This window comes from Octopus bimaculoides, chromosome 2, assembly GCF_001194135.2.
Source record: "Octopus bimaculoides isolate UCB-OBI-ISO-001 chromosome 2, ASM119413v2, whole genome shotgun sequence".
In the NCBI taxonomy this organism is placed as follows: domain Eukaryota; kingdom Metazoa; phylum Mollusca; class Cephalopoda; order Octopoda; family Octopodidae; genus Octopus; species Octopus bimaculoides.
In genome coordinates this window covers 181,747,926-181,760,968 of record NC_068982.1, presented here as the reverse complement: position 1 = coordinate 181,760,968, position 13,043 = coordinate 181,747,926, and the positions used below count along the sequence as shown (strand labels likewise).

General features: G+C 37.0%; 1 protein-coding gene across 1 annotated transcript in view; it reads right to left on the bottom strand.

Annotated features, from left to right (window-relative positions):
- LOC106880579 (uncharacterized) overlaps nucleotides 1-13,043 on the bottom strand; it is a 22,725-nt gene that overhangs the window by 5,735 nt on the left and 3,947 nt on the right. Inside the window, exon 2 of the mRNA XM_014930582.2 lies at nucleotides 4,220-4,259. Within this exon, the coding sequence (XP_014786068.1) occupies nucleotides 4,220-4,259 (40 nt within the window). The remainder of the gene's footprint in view (nucleotides 1-4,219; nucleotides 4,260-13,043) is intronic.

Below are 13,043 nucleotides of genomic sequence, written 5' to 3'. Positions count from 1 at the left end.
ATATATGTACTTATATATATATATGTATATACATATGTACAAGGGTGGAAATTATTAAATAATTTATATCAGTTCAGTAACTGGCATGTGTAATAAAAGTCAGAAAACTTTAATATTTTTAAGTATAATAGTGTATAAAATATACACGAAGAGAAAACCATGTCGCGTACAACGTGCTTTAACATAAGAATGTCTTTTCGTGATTTTGGGCTATGACTGCCATTTTTAGCATGGTGATTTTCTCTCTGTCTCTGTGTATACTTCATACACTAATATATATATACACACACGAGTGGATACACATCAACACATTTATTGGGAGTTACATGTATGGATTAAAACAGTTTCATTCAAACCTTTTGGTACACTGAGTTTCAAGCACGTCACTGGTTTTCGACCACTGGGAATATCTAAGGCGGAATATCTGGGTTGTCGGCGGCCAGTGATTACAATACAATACCTCGGCAATAACATATCTCATATTTCTCGTTGATGGATACTCTCGGGTTGGAAGATGACATGCAGTTTTACGCGGAGGCAAGGCTGGCAGTTCGAGTCGCCGGTTGAATATGGTGGCTCCCTGTCGAAAATAGTCCACTTGAGGCTAGGAGTTTCGTTTCGGAGGTCACGATGTCTCCCGAGAAAGCGCGACAGTGAAGAGGTGTTCTCTCTGTCACAGGATCTAAATTAACGCAAGTGCTGGCAGTACTTTTTCTTGAAGTTATTGGCTGTCATGCATTCCCATATACTGCCTAATAATTTCATGGGATGGTGTAATGGGAGCTGTGTATATTACAGCACTTTAGATGCAGGATCCCCCTAGAGGGCAGGTGCTAGCGTTTCAGGAGTTGCAGGTTGGGGCTGTGTCGGTGTGGTTTTACGTCTGTTGTCGAAATTTTAAGTCTCAAGGAGCCGAAACAAATTATAAGAAAGGCACATACAGAGGGCTAGTGGTTATGGATGAGGAGGTGTGACATGTAGATAGAGACAGAAGCATTCATATTCGCAGGTCAGGAACAACTGTTAAGGACCAACTAAGTTAAGTGCAGAATAGAGAATACTACCGACAGCGACAAATGCAGAATGTGTGTTGAGATTCGTGAAATTGTACGGCAGATCGTTAGCGAATGCCCGAAATTGGCACAACGAGAATACAAAAGACGCCTAGACAATGTGGCAAGAATGAACCGACCAAAGGAATGAAGAATAATCTCAACAAAAGACTCGGTTGATGACCAGATCCGTGTGACGCGCGCCAACAAATGCTCGACATAAATCCGCATGTCAGAAATTTGAGGCACTGGACGAGTGCGTGCAGGAAGTATTCACTGCTCTGTGCACATCTCTGGCAGCTGTAACTGACGGCACTTCCGTGTCTTTGCTGTTCATCCTGAACCAATAACGCTCCACAGTAGCGCTGCTGGACCAGGGATTTCTGGACGTTACCCATAGGTCACGGCACGAAAACACTCCGGAAAATTTTGGCCATTTGTTTCTCATCGAAGTCCAGAATCTCTCCAAGGATTTCGTAGAACCTATCCCGTACTAACCTCCTATAGGACGCCAACGTAGAATTTCCAGAGACCCCATAGCCCGACTGGTCGAGATCTAAGATAGTTTGTCAACGCTCAAGGCGTCACTAGCCCTCCCTCGGTCTCTGCTTGTCCCAGGACGAGTTGAGGAAAAGCAGGTCTGAAGAAGGGCGACCACACATGCTCACCATTAAGGAAACGCTGGAAATGCCGCAGCTTCAGCGCATAGCTGCGAATCAGCAATTACGGCAAGCCCAGCCCTCCGTTCAGTGGATGTTGTCAGCAGATGGACCACCTGTCAAGAGGATCGCGCTCCTTCCAAAAAAAGTGAAAGAATATACGCTCCAAATTGTTCAGGTGTGACTCGAGGCAAGGGACGACGGTCAGGCGTTAATAGCTGACAGTCCATTTCTGGATTAGTTTGGCTACTCGAATCATGATCTCATCCTAATTCTTGTCCACTTCGAGGTCTGAGACGTACCAGATCGTGAGTAGCTTAACCGGTCCGTCTGTCCAGCTGTTGGACACTGTTAGACAGCAAATACCTGCCTATCCAGGTGCCGAGCTGCTAGCCTACAGATCTGTCCGGGTTAATCTTCGTCCCTGTCAAAGCTTCATATTCATTTAGAGCGGTACCGATTGCCTGATGCGCGTGGCGTCATCAGCATACGGCGACACGTTTCTCTCGCATTCTAGCTCAAGCATCATACCGCTCAATGTCTCCAATTTCCATAAGAGTAGCTCTAAGCTCAACATATACACAAGAGGCAAGAGCTCGCAACCTTGGCGGACCGAGCGCAAAATACTAAACGATTCCGATAGGTGGCCATTGACTTTGATCACCGAGGAGATGGCACCGTAAATTGTCGAGATAAGACCCCTGAAAACCGGACCAAAGTCGGCCGCTCTGAGGACTGCAGCCAGATATCGGTGGTCGACACTATCGAAAGCTATCGATTAATCTAAATTGATTGAAGCCCTACACGTACCAGGTTTCCTAACCACTCTCACTATCAATGTATTGCATAGACCACTATTAGTCTGAACGCGTAGCCTTCTTTGCTTGCACGCCCACACACCTGGCAGAAAACGTGAAGAAACAAGAAAAAAGTCATATTAATAATAATAGTATCAGACGTTTAGTCATGACGGGTATATTGCACTTTGTATATTTGTACACGTTTGAAGGCATGCGCTGCTCTCTCTTTCTCAATAAGAGCATCTTAGAAAGGCGGCGAGCTGGCAGAATCGTTAGCACGCCAGGCGAAATGCTTAGCGGTATTTCGTCTGCCGTTACGTTCTGAGTTCAAATTCCGCCGAGGTCGACTTTGCCTTTCATCCTTTCGGGGTCGATAAATTAAGTACCAGTTACGCACTGGTTTCGATATAATCGACTTAATCCGTTCGTCTGTTCTTGTTTGTTCCCTCTATGTTTAGCCCCTTGTGGGCAATAACGAAATAGGTATTTCGTCTATCTTTATGTTCTGAATTCAAATTCCGCCGAGGTCGACTTTACTTTTCATCCTTTCGAGGTCATTAAATTAAATACCAGTTGCATACTAGGGTCGATCTAATCGAATGGCCCCCTCCCCCAAAATTTCGGGCCTTGCCCCGAGAGTTGAAAAAATAATAGTATCTTAGTCTTTCGGTTTATCTGACCCTCTGTCTGTGTCTCTTTACAGGAAAATATGTATATATATGTATTTATCTAGACCCATATATAAATACAGGTATGTATGCGTTGTAGTTTACACGAATTTCTTTCCGAAGGGCATGAAGTTTTCACTTTATTCTACATTACACACCATACTATACAATATAGAGCATTAGACGACTAAATGTTTTAGAAGTATAATTATACATACATACATATATGAATATATACATGCATATGTGTGTGTGTGTGTGTGTGTGTGTGTGTGCCCGTGTATGTGTGTGTACAGTCTTTTGTTCGATTCTTGATTATTTGAAATTTAATGTAAATATTTTTATCATAGATTCAAATTATCGTCTGTAAATATAGGTCCCTTAGTCTGACACTACGAGAGTGATATTTCAGGTTGCTTAAATCGCCCCTAATTGAGAAAGACATTAGTATGTACTCTTATGTAGGTATGTGTTCGTGAGTGAAAACTTTGCAATAATCTTTCTTCCGAGATTTTATATTCAGTATCAGAACGCATTCCACGAATAAACATACATAAGTTTTTATGCAACTAACACCAAATATCAATATCTATGTTGGAAAACTTAACTTCCCTGGTGTTATCTAATTCTTGGTCGTGATATTGCGAAACATAAAAATATTCTATTTTCTGTATTATATAGCCAGAAAAAAATATTTATGTTTGCAGCAAATTATTGCTGATATGCATCATTCCATTATAAGCATTTATGGTATGACACAAATATCAAATGATGAACAAAAGTTTGCATTTCGATGTCCAGGTCCATTAAAAACATTAAAAATTGCATTTATTTAACGTGTGATTTTGTAAATTTTAGAGCAATATATTTTCTGGTTTTCAACAGAAATACATTTGATCTTCATATAATCTTCATATGATCTTCATATATGAATCATATCATCCTCCTGTTTTCATAATTTGAAACCTTCATAACTACTGCATTCTTATTCAGCAAGAAGTTCGAAAAATACATTATATAATCAAATCATTTAAACTTACCAATAGTTCTTTTATAGTTTGAGTTGTCAGATTCATTTATCTGGAATAAATAAAATGATTTTAGTTTAGTGGAAGAACGGTCATACTCAGTTTGTGGAAGGAAATCTTGACTCATTAATGGAACATATGTATGGTACAGTGATCTCTTTGCTGCAAGAGTCAAGTCACTTGGAACTATTTGATTATCGCCAAAAATAAAGAAATAATACAATGCACAATGGACTCATTTATATAAGAAAAGACAAGATATTCTTTTGACAGTAAAACATTTCACAGCGTATAGATTTACTGAGGATTATTTTTGTACGTAAGGATTGTAAGCTCTTAACACCATTAAACATCCACGAAAATCATACAGAAATGTAAAGTATAGTCAGCATGTAAAAGGGAAATTTGTCAACTATGAAATATAATAGATTATTAAGCAGCGGTAGAATTTATGCGTGAACTAAACCAAATTGTCCTAATATATTATAGAGAGCAGCATTATGTTTCCAATCAGTGGAGAGCTACTTAACAGATCTACAGAAACTTTCCTTTGCCCCTGCACTTGATTTTGCGTTGTTATGGTAGTTCCATATATTACAGTATTTTATTTGTATTCATTTCCAGAACAGTGTTTTTTGCCTTCATCAATAGCGACTAATTGATAATGTTAGATATTTCTATTGATTGTTACCATTGTAAAGAATCGTTAATAATAATTGTTAGCAATGATAATTATAGCCGTTTCATTCATCACTTTGTTTTCAATAAATGCTGTGTGTCTGTGTATCGATTTGCCGAGGAAATATAACTTTCGAAGGTCACTCGATCTTATTTAAAGAGGAGAATAACTGACAAGTCTATTGATATTACAACATTTTCATTGTAGCAGATGGAGTAAACTAGCAATAATTTGATACGTACAGTTTCATTTTCATCGCGAACATTATAACACAAATTGTCAACAGTGTATTGAGAATTGAGCAAAAAATAAAATAGCTTGTTAGGAGAAAATCGATAGAGAATTAACCTTCTAAATAACTATTTGTAATTCTAGATTTACATGTTCTCTGTTGCAGCGCCGATATGTTAGAATGTAGGTTCACTTATTCTGAAGGTTATATATTGTTTATGTATCACTGACATACGTGTTCAAAGAAGCATGGAAGCATTTCAAAAGAAATTCCAAAATATTAGCGCAATAACAAATGCTGAAAAAAGGTAACTAAGTGAATATAAAACAGGTTTAGGAAGAGTGTTCAATGAGTAAAAATTTGATTCGAAAATGGAGGGGAAATGCTTTTTGGAATAACGATGAATTATTTTGTTGAATGTACATTAAAATCGAGGAACTGAAATTGGTTTACTGGCATGGGAAACTTGGGAGCGTTGAGACACAGGGAGAGTTGAGACAACAATTTTCCCTAAATGTATAAATTATAAAAAGTATCGGAAGCACTTCTAGAAATGTTTCTGCTGATCTAATACATTTAACAGCTGTAGTCAGTTTATACAGCTATTTTTTGAAAAACATGAATTTTTACATCAAAATGTTAAGGTTAGGCTTGAAGCTAGGCATGTCCATGTTTCTGTAGAAGTATGTAGCATTCTGATTGAATGCATTCTGTCATATAACTATATCGTTTCGCTGTTACAGTAACCGTTAAAGAAACCGTGTGACTAACAGTACAATCACAATGATGCATGAAGTTAAAATGAAGGAAATAGGGAGAGTTGGGGCAGCTACGTATGAGGCAGCTATGTATGAGCAGTGCTCTAGGAATATTTTCCACATACAAATGGTATAGCGCTCTCGGCAGCGTTGGCCGGAATAGACCTTGAGATTAAGAGATTATCCTAATAATAATCAAGATCTGTCAAAGCATGTGGTATCACTTCAGAACTGGGAATTTGATTTAAACATAATTATAGAGTAGCTACAATGGCGTTTCTCGCGTAAGAGTTACCATAAATAAGAGAATCCTCCTACAGATGATTCTACAATATCTGTGCTTATCTCAATGAACTAAAATGTGCATATAAAAGCCAACTAGCCGTCTTCAGAGAGGAAGAGGTAACGAATATCCATATTAAAGAATATTATTAGTTTCCAATTGCATTGACGAAGATAGAGTGAATTAGATTATAAGGGGAAGACTTGTGACGAGTAAAGGACAGTAAAAAAAAAAGTAAGCATAAAATAATGATAGTATCATGAATGCACGAAAACACATACGGCTAAATTGTACAGAAGAGACATACATAACTTAAGTGTTAGAGAGATATACGAGGGGGTTCTGAGAGCTTAATGGCTTTAAGGGTGTCGTGAAAGGTGTTGGGATCAAACTTTCCGAGTTCTTTTATAGGGCTTAGGAAAACTAAAGGACTACTGCAATAATTGTGTGAATCTGAGAGGGGAATATGTTGAATAAAATCAAAACTTATCCTGCCGTATTTTCTTTAACACAAAGCCAGAAACTATTCAGCACACCATATACAAATACACTTTGTATATAGAAGTATATAAGCGCAAAATGCCAAAAGAAAAATATATATATATATAGAAATTTCAGAAGTTTCTGATTATCATAATATTCGTGATTTGCAACTGCGACATGTAAAATATCTTGGCCATGCACCCAGTAAAGTGTTATATAGAGACATTACAATAATCAGGCCCCTTATCAAGACAAATTGGGCAATAATGGTTCATATAGTAGTGCCAGAGATGTAAACTGTTCAATAGAAGGAGAAGGCAAGGACAGGGAGTGGAATATATATGATGTAGAAAAGATGAACGAAGGTAGAAAAGTAGAGATGTACAGCTGATGGAGTGAAGAGGATTTCTATGACGAAGGTAGTTTGAACAATCATAGTATACATGAAGGGGACACGGGAAGATTAAAGCGAGGTTAAGAACAGTGTGATGGAAGAGAGTGCCACTGGTGGTCAAAGGAATCTCACTAAGCAAACAATATATCGTTTACGGATTGCAATTGACTCTACAGAGATACTGGAAGAGACGATCAATCATCGAAAGGAAAACGGTAGAGGTAGGGGAGGAGGAATGTATGTTAAGGTAAGGAGAATAAGGAAAAAGACGATGGAAAAAGAAAATACTGCTAGCATGGTTAAAATGTAAGCGCTCGATCGTAATTAGGGCAAATCAACAGAATTTACGTAATGGGAAAATAGAGAATAAAAGTAGAACTTACACGAGAGAGATTGTTAGTGAACCTACTGTGATAAGTGGTATTATTATAATAAAGAAAAGAGAGAGATTGCTTGAAGCACAATTAACAAACATGGTGGTTGGTATTGTACGGGGAAGACCCATAAACTACGGAGCAGGATAAGGAATAGGGAATATCCTTAGACTTCAGGTAGTCTATGCATGGACCAAAAAGAAATAGAAAATTTAGAAGCTTCGTTTGAGAATTAATTCAGCTGAGCACAGTAACGACGCTTGAAGCCAACAGTGCCAACAATGTAGGCCTTGCCTCATGAAAACTCGGGCATATTGTTCGGCATTTATGCACGACAACGAAGCGTAAACAAAATCCATCTAACGGGCATAACGAACGGAAAAATTACAGGTATCCCAGCAAGAGGCCGGCTTAGGTTCAATCCGTATTTTCAGCTGAAGCATTTGATAAGTTATCCTCGAAGTAGTAGATGTGTTATTGTTACTAGTATGGGAATGGGAGAGGGCGTCACCACTCTTATATGTCTTAGGTTTCTAGTGCTAGTGGGGATATTACCAAAGTTGTTATCATTGAAGTGGTTACGATTGACGATGCACATAGAATAAGCATCTAACAGTTTTGGGTGGGGTCTTGACAGATTGTTCGTCAAGACTAATTTTGCACCTATCGGGAGAGGCAATTATAGATTCCGAGTCTGGTGTGGTAGAGTACAAAATTTTTAATCGAAGGTTTATTACAAATGGACTATTATTTATGATGTGCGAAATTAGAGTTTGGAATTTCGAAAAATAGGTTCGGTTAAGATTTAATGAGGAGAGAATGGTACAAAACATAAGTTCTCCAGATGTCTGCTCTTGAATACTCAGTGAATACTTAAGTATGTATGTGTATATATATATGTATGTGAGTGTATATGTATGTATGTATATATATATATGTATGTGTGTATATATATATGTATATGAGTGTATACATATATATATATATATATATATATATATATATATATTCTACATATATAAGTATCACTCATACATACACACACACACACACACACACACACACACACACATATATATATATATATATATATATATATATATATATATATATATATATATATATATATATATATACATAAACACTCACATACACATATATACACACATACATACATAAGTATTCACCTGCATTGATATGAGAAAATCTCAGTGTTGCTAGTTTAGACAATTTAGACTTGGTCGATATTTTCTTATGAAATCTATTTGCTTGGTAATGGGTTCATTATGGCTAGCGTTGTCTTTGGATTTGTGAAGTGGAAACGTTGTGAATTTGGAAATTTGTTGGATGCACATTCATCGACGTACTAGCTGACAGGTATTTTCCTGTATTCCGGAATCCTAATTTGAGATTTGTGCACCGCCATCCTCTGGCGTTGGCTGCATTTTGTGTCTCCAATATATTGCCATTTGCATCCCGAGCATTTAATTAAGTAAATCAAATTCTCCGATGCATATGTAAAATTAGTTTTTATGGTGAAATTATGGCCTTGTTCTGATCCTTCTATTATGTTGATACAGATCCGACAGTTGGGTCTCCCGCATTTTTTTACTGTCGGCTTAGTGGTTAATTTTGAGTGTAATTTGGTCTGGGTTAAAATATTCTCCATTGATTTTGGTTGTCTCTTACTTTTGATGATTTTGATTGTTTTGAGGATTTGATTCATCTTTGGGTTTCTCTTGAGTAGAGCTGTGCTGTGGAGTATAGTGTTGAAGGCCTCATTGTTATGTGGGTTTGGTGTGGAAATGTAAGGCAATGTTTTCAATCTTTCTTCCTTATTTGGTCTTGTTTGTCGAATTTCTTGTGTATATGATTTAAATACTCGTTTGATCGTATTGTCGATTAAGAGTAGAGGGTACTTCCTGTTGATTAGTGTGGTTTTCAATCCCTGGAGTCGTGTGTAACGGTTGTTTGCGTCTGAATATGCACAATAGTATCAGGTTGAGCCATCCAGGCAAAACGACAAACTTGACCACCGGAAAAATAACTCGCCACCAGTACCTTAACGAACATCGGAAAATACCTTAGGAATGAGGACCCAGGTTCGAAATTTCCCCAAGACACTTGATGAAGGCTGGATGGTATATCAGCCGAAACGTTGCGTTAACAACAAACAAGATGAGGACAAATATTGGTCGCATGTAAATGATGTAAATAATGTACATAATTCCTCATCTCTTAAATATAGAACTGTATTATCTTTCTTCCTCGCACTTTTCCATGTAATCCATGTTCTTTCCAGGCTATGCTATTATGCTAATTAATAATGTGCCAAATGTGTCAATTAGAAGTGTCCTTCATAGCTTTTTCCTTCCCTCGATGATGCCGGTGATATATATCAAAAGTCGCCTTAAACTATATTCATAAAAAAGTATATATTATCACCCTCAGATTTCATAAACAAACACTTATAGCATTTTTCTTTTAAAACTTCATTGCATGAGATTGATACCCTGAAATTCCTCGAATTGAGCTCTATCATTTGCGATTAATTAAAATATAATCTGCATTTATAATAAGAAAAAAATTAATTATACTTCAATCCAATGTTTCGCCTTATATTTTTTTCATAATATTTTAAATCCCAATTATTTTTGTGCAAATGTTTGTTGCATAGGATCAAAACTATGAAATTCTTCACGCTTTCATCTATCATTGAAGCTTAAATAAAAATATTCTACTTTTAAAATAATAAAAAAATCTATTTAGATCTAAACTTCATTGATGGCGTTACTTACTCTCCTATAACGTCGCTAAAAAATTTGATGCAAACCTTTTTCTACTGGATCAAATCTCATATGTAGCTATGGACGAGACCTTTTCAAAAATGTTAGCAGTTTTCCATTTGGTTAAGAACTGAATTAGCGACAAGCTCTGAAAGATGCTGCATGTGAATAAATTGCGGCCTTAAGAATATTATTCAACTACAATCGTAGAGTTAGTGTATGTGTGTGTGTATGTATGTGTGTGTATGTGTGTGTGTATGTGTATGTGTATGTGTTTGTGTGCATATGTTCCTAATGCATTCGAAAATTTATTGGCCCATTCTGATGTGTGGGGTAGCAAATGATTCAGAAAGCTTTCAGCTACCATATAAACTTTATTTTCATTTACGTATTTGCGTTACAAAATGTTAACATTATAAAATGTCTATGTCAACTAACGTAAACAACATCTTATATTACGACAACGACGACGTCACATCTATATCTGTATATTAACATATGTCTGTGTATTTGTATGCCTGTACATAATACCAATGAGGGAGGGAAAAGGGAGAGAAAGAAACAGAGAAGCAATGTGAAAAAGTGGCTCTTTACTTCCTCTGCATCTCCTCATTCGTCACAACGTTTTCCGATAGATAGAGAAATGTAAATAGTGTGTTTGAGTGAGTTAGAAAGAGAAAGAGAGCCGGAGAGAGAGAAAGAAAAAGACACATTAAAGAGAGTAACAATTACAGAGGGTGAGAGAGGATATGCGTGAGCGAGAGAAAGACACAGAGAGAAGAGTGAAAACAAGTTTCTATAGTAGTCGTTTAAAGAGAGGGCAAAAGTGGGAGAGAAAGGGACCCTGATGCGCGATACTGTATGCATATGTATCTCTGTGTGTGTGTGTGTGTGCGTGCGGCATTCCACAATAGCTATTTATTCAATTAGTCTTGTGAAGATATTCACGTGATTTTCACAGATTTTTTCATTTAATCCCTATTTTCATTTTCAAAAGTTTCCGAGAAAATTGTCCTCACTCTCTAGAAGAGGAGGCGGGGTAGATGTAGACAGGAAAGACATGAAAACGACCGAAGCAGAGTTGCTGCACGCAAGGCCAATGAGTCACAAGAGACAAAGGAAAAACGGTTAGACCTATTACGTCAAGAAAATGCAATCCGCAGGAGACAAGAGTCAAAAATGGAAAGAAGAAAACGTTTAAAAGATGCTTTCAACTATGATCCAAAATATGAGTATTCTACAGAGACATACATTTATATTGGAGCAATGTCAAAAGAGTGCAGATTTTTTTAAAGGAAAGAAACAAGAGAAACCACCACTATCTGTTGTGGTGAAGGAACGGTTGTTTTACCGACGCTTGGTACAACCGTAGATACTTTGAAGGCATTGCTTTTGGGAAGCACACCAAGGAGTCCGAACTTCTTCAAAACCATTAGGAATTATAATTCTGCTTTCGAAATGACCTCCTTTGGTAGCAATATTATAAGAGAAGGACATAGGAGGCAGCAATAAATCTAAGGGAGGAGTACATTTACTTTTACCAGGAGACTTCAGACAGGCTTTACTAGTCGTTCCAAGAGAAACAATAACTGAGGGGAAAAAGCACGCTTTAAGTATTCACACCTATGGAATAAAGTAGAGAAATTCTCTTTCTATACTAACATGCGATCTTTATTACATGGGGGGGGGGCAATGTGCAGAAGTGGTTTCAACCTGACTCCCCCAATGTGGAAATGGGAAAGTACAATTTAATGGGAATGGTAATATCAGTTTTACTCATATTGCTATCATGGTGAATTCTCCAGCTGAATTGAAGTACAAGGTATATCCGGACTTATGTAATAATCATAATTCATATAAGTGGTTGTGTGAAAGGGCAATTCTTGCTCCCCAAAATGAGACGGCAGCAAGAGTTAACCATGAATAAACGAATAAGACTCAAACAGTCATTAAGGAGTACAAATCATTTGATTTAGTCCTTGATGAAAATCTAGCTGTTGATTACTCAAAAAAGTTCCTTTATTCTCTTGAGCCAACTGGATCTCATCCTCAAATTTTTTCTAAAGTCCAAGTAACGCTTCTAAGAAATTTAGATCCTCCTGAATTGTGCAATAGGACAATGTTGATTGTGAAGACATTAAAAACTAATGTGATAGAAGCTTCAATCGTCACTAGATGTGCCTCAGGTGATGAGGTTTTCATTCCAAGGAATTCCAGTGAAACCAAGAGACATGTCATTTGAGTTCAAACGAACACAATTCACAGTGCGACTTTGCTTCCCAATGTCTATTAATAAAGCTCAACGCCAGACTTCAAAATCTGCTGGTTTGCACTTAATTGCACGTTGCTTTTCTCATTGTGCTGGTTGCTCTAGGGTTGGTAGTGTGCAAGACTTATTTGTCTCTGCTCCAAACCAGAAAACAAAGAATGCTGTTTACACAGAACTTCTTGCATAATTTCGTTCAACATATATAATAGAATGTATCTACCTTCATAAAAGTGATAAATTTTGTATTTTCGTATTGTTATTGTTATTATTATTATTATTGTTGTTGTTGTTGTTTTTGTTGTTGTTGTTATTATTATTATTATAATTATTTTATGTTTGACTTTTGTTTTGCATTTGTACAAGTTGGATCCAAGTCTCACCCAGAGACCTCAAGAGACAACAAGTTAGAAGTTCATGTAGGGGTTATGCCTAGGGTACCATATATTTGGATTTGTACAGTTTTGTTCAAGTGAATGTTTAAGAAACCATAAGAAAATTGTGTTTGCTTTAAAATTTGAGATCACATAGACAGTATTTTACGTAGGATATGGGCAGTTCCCATGAGCACTATCTTTTGA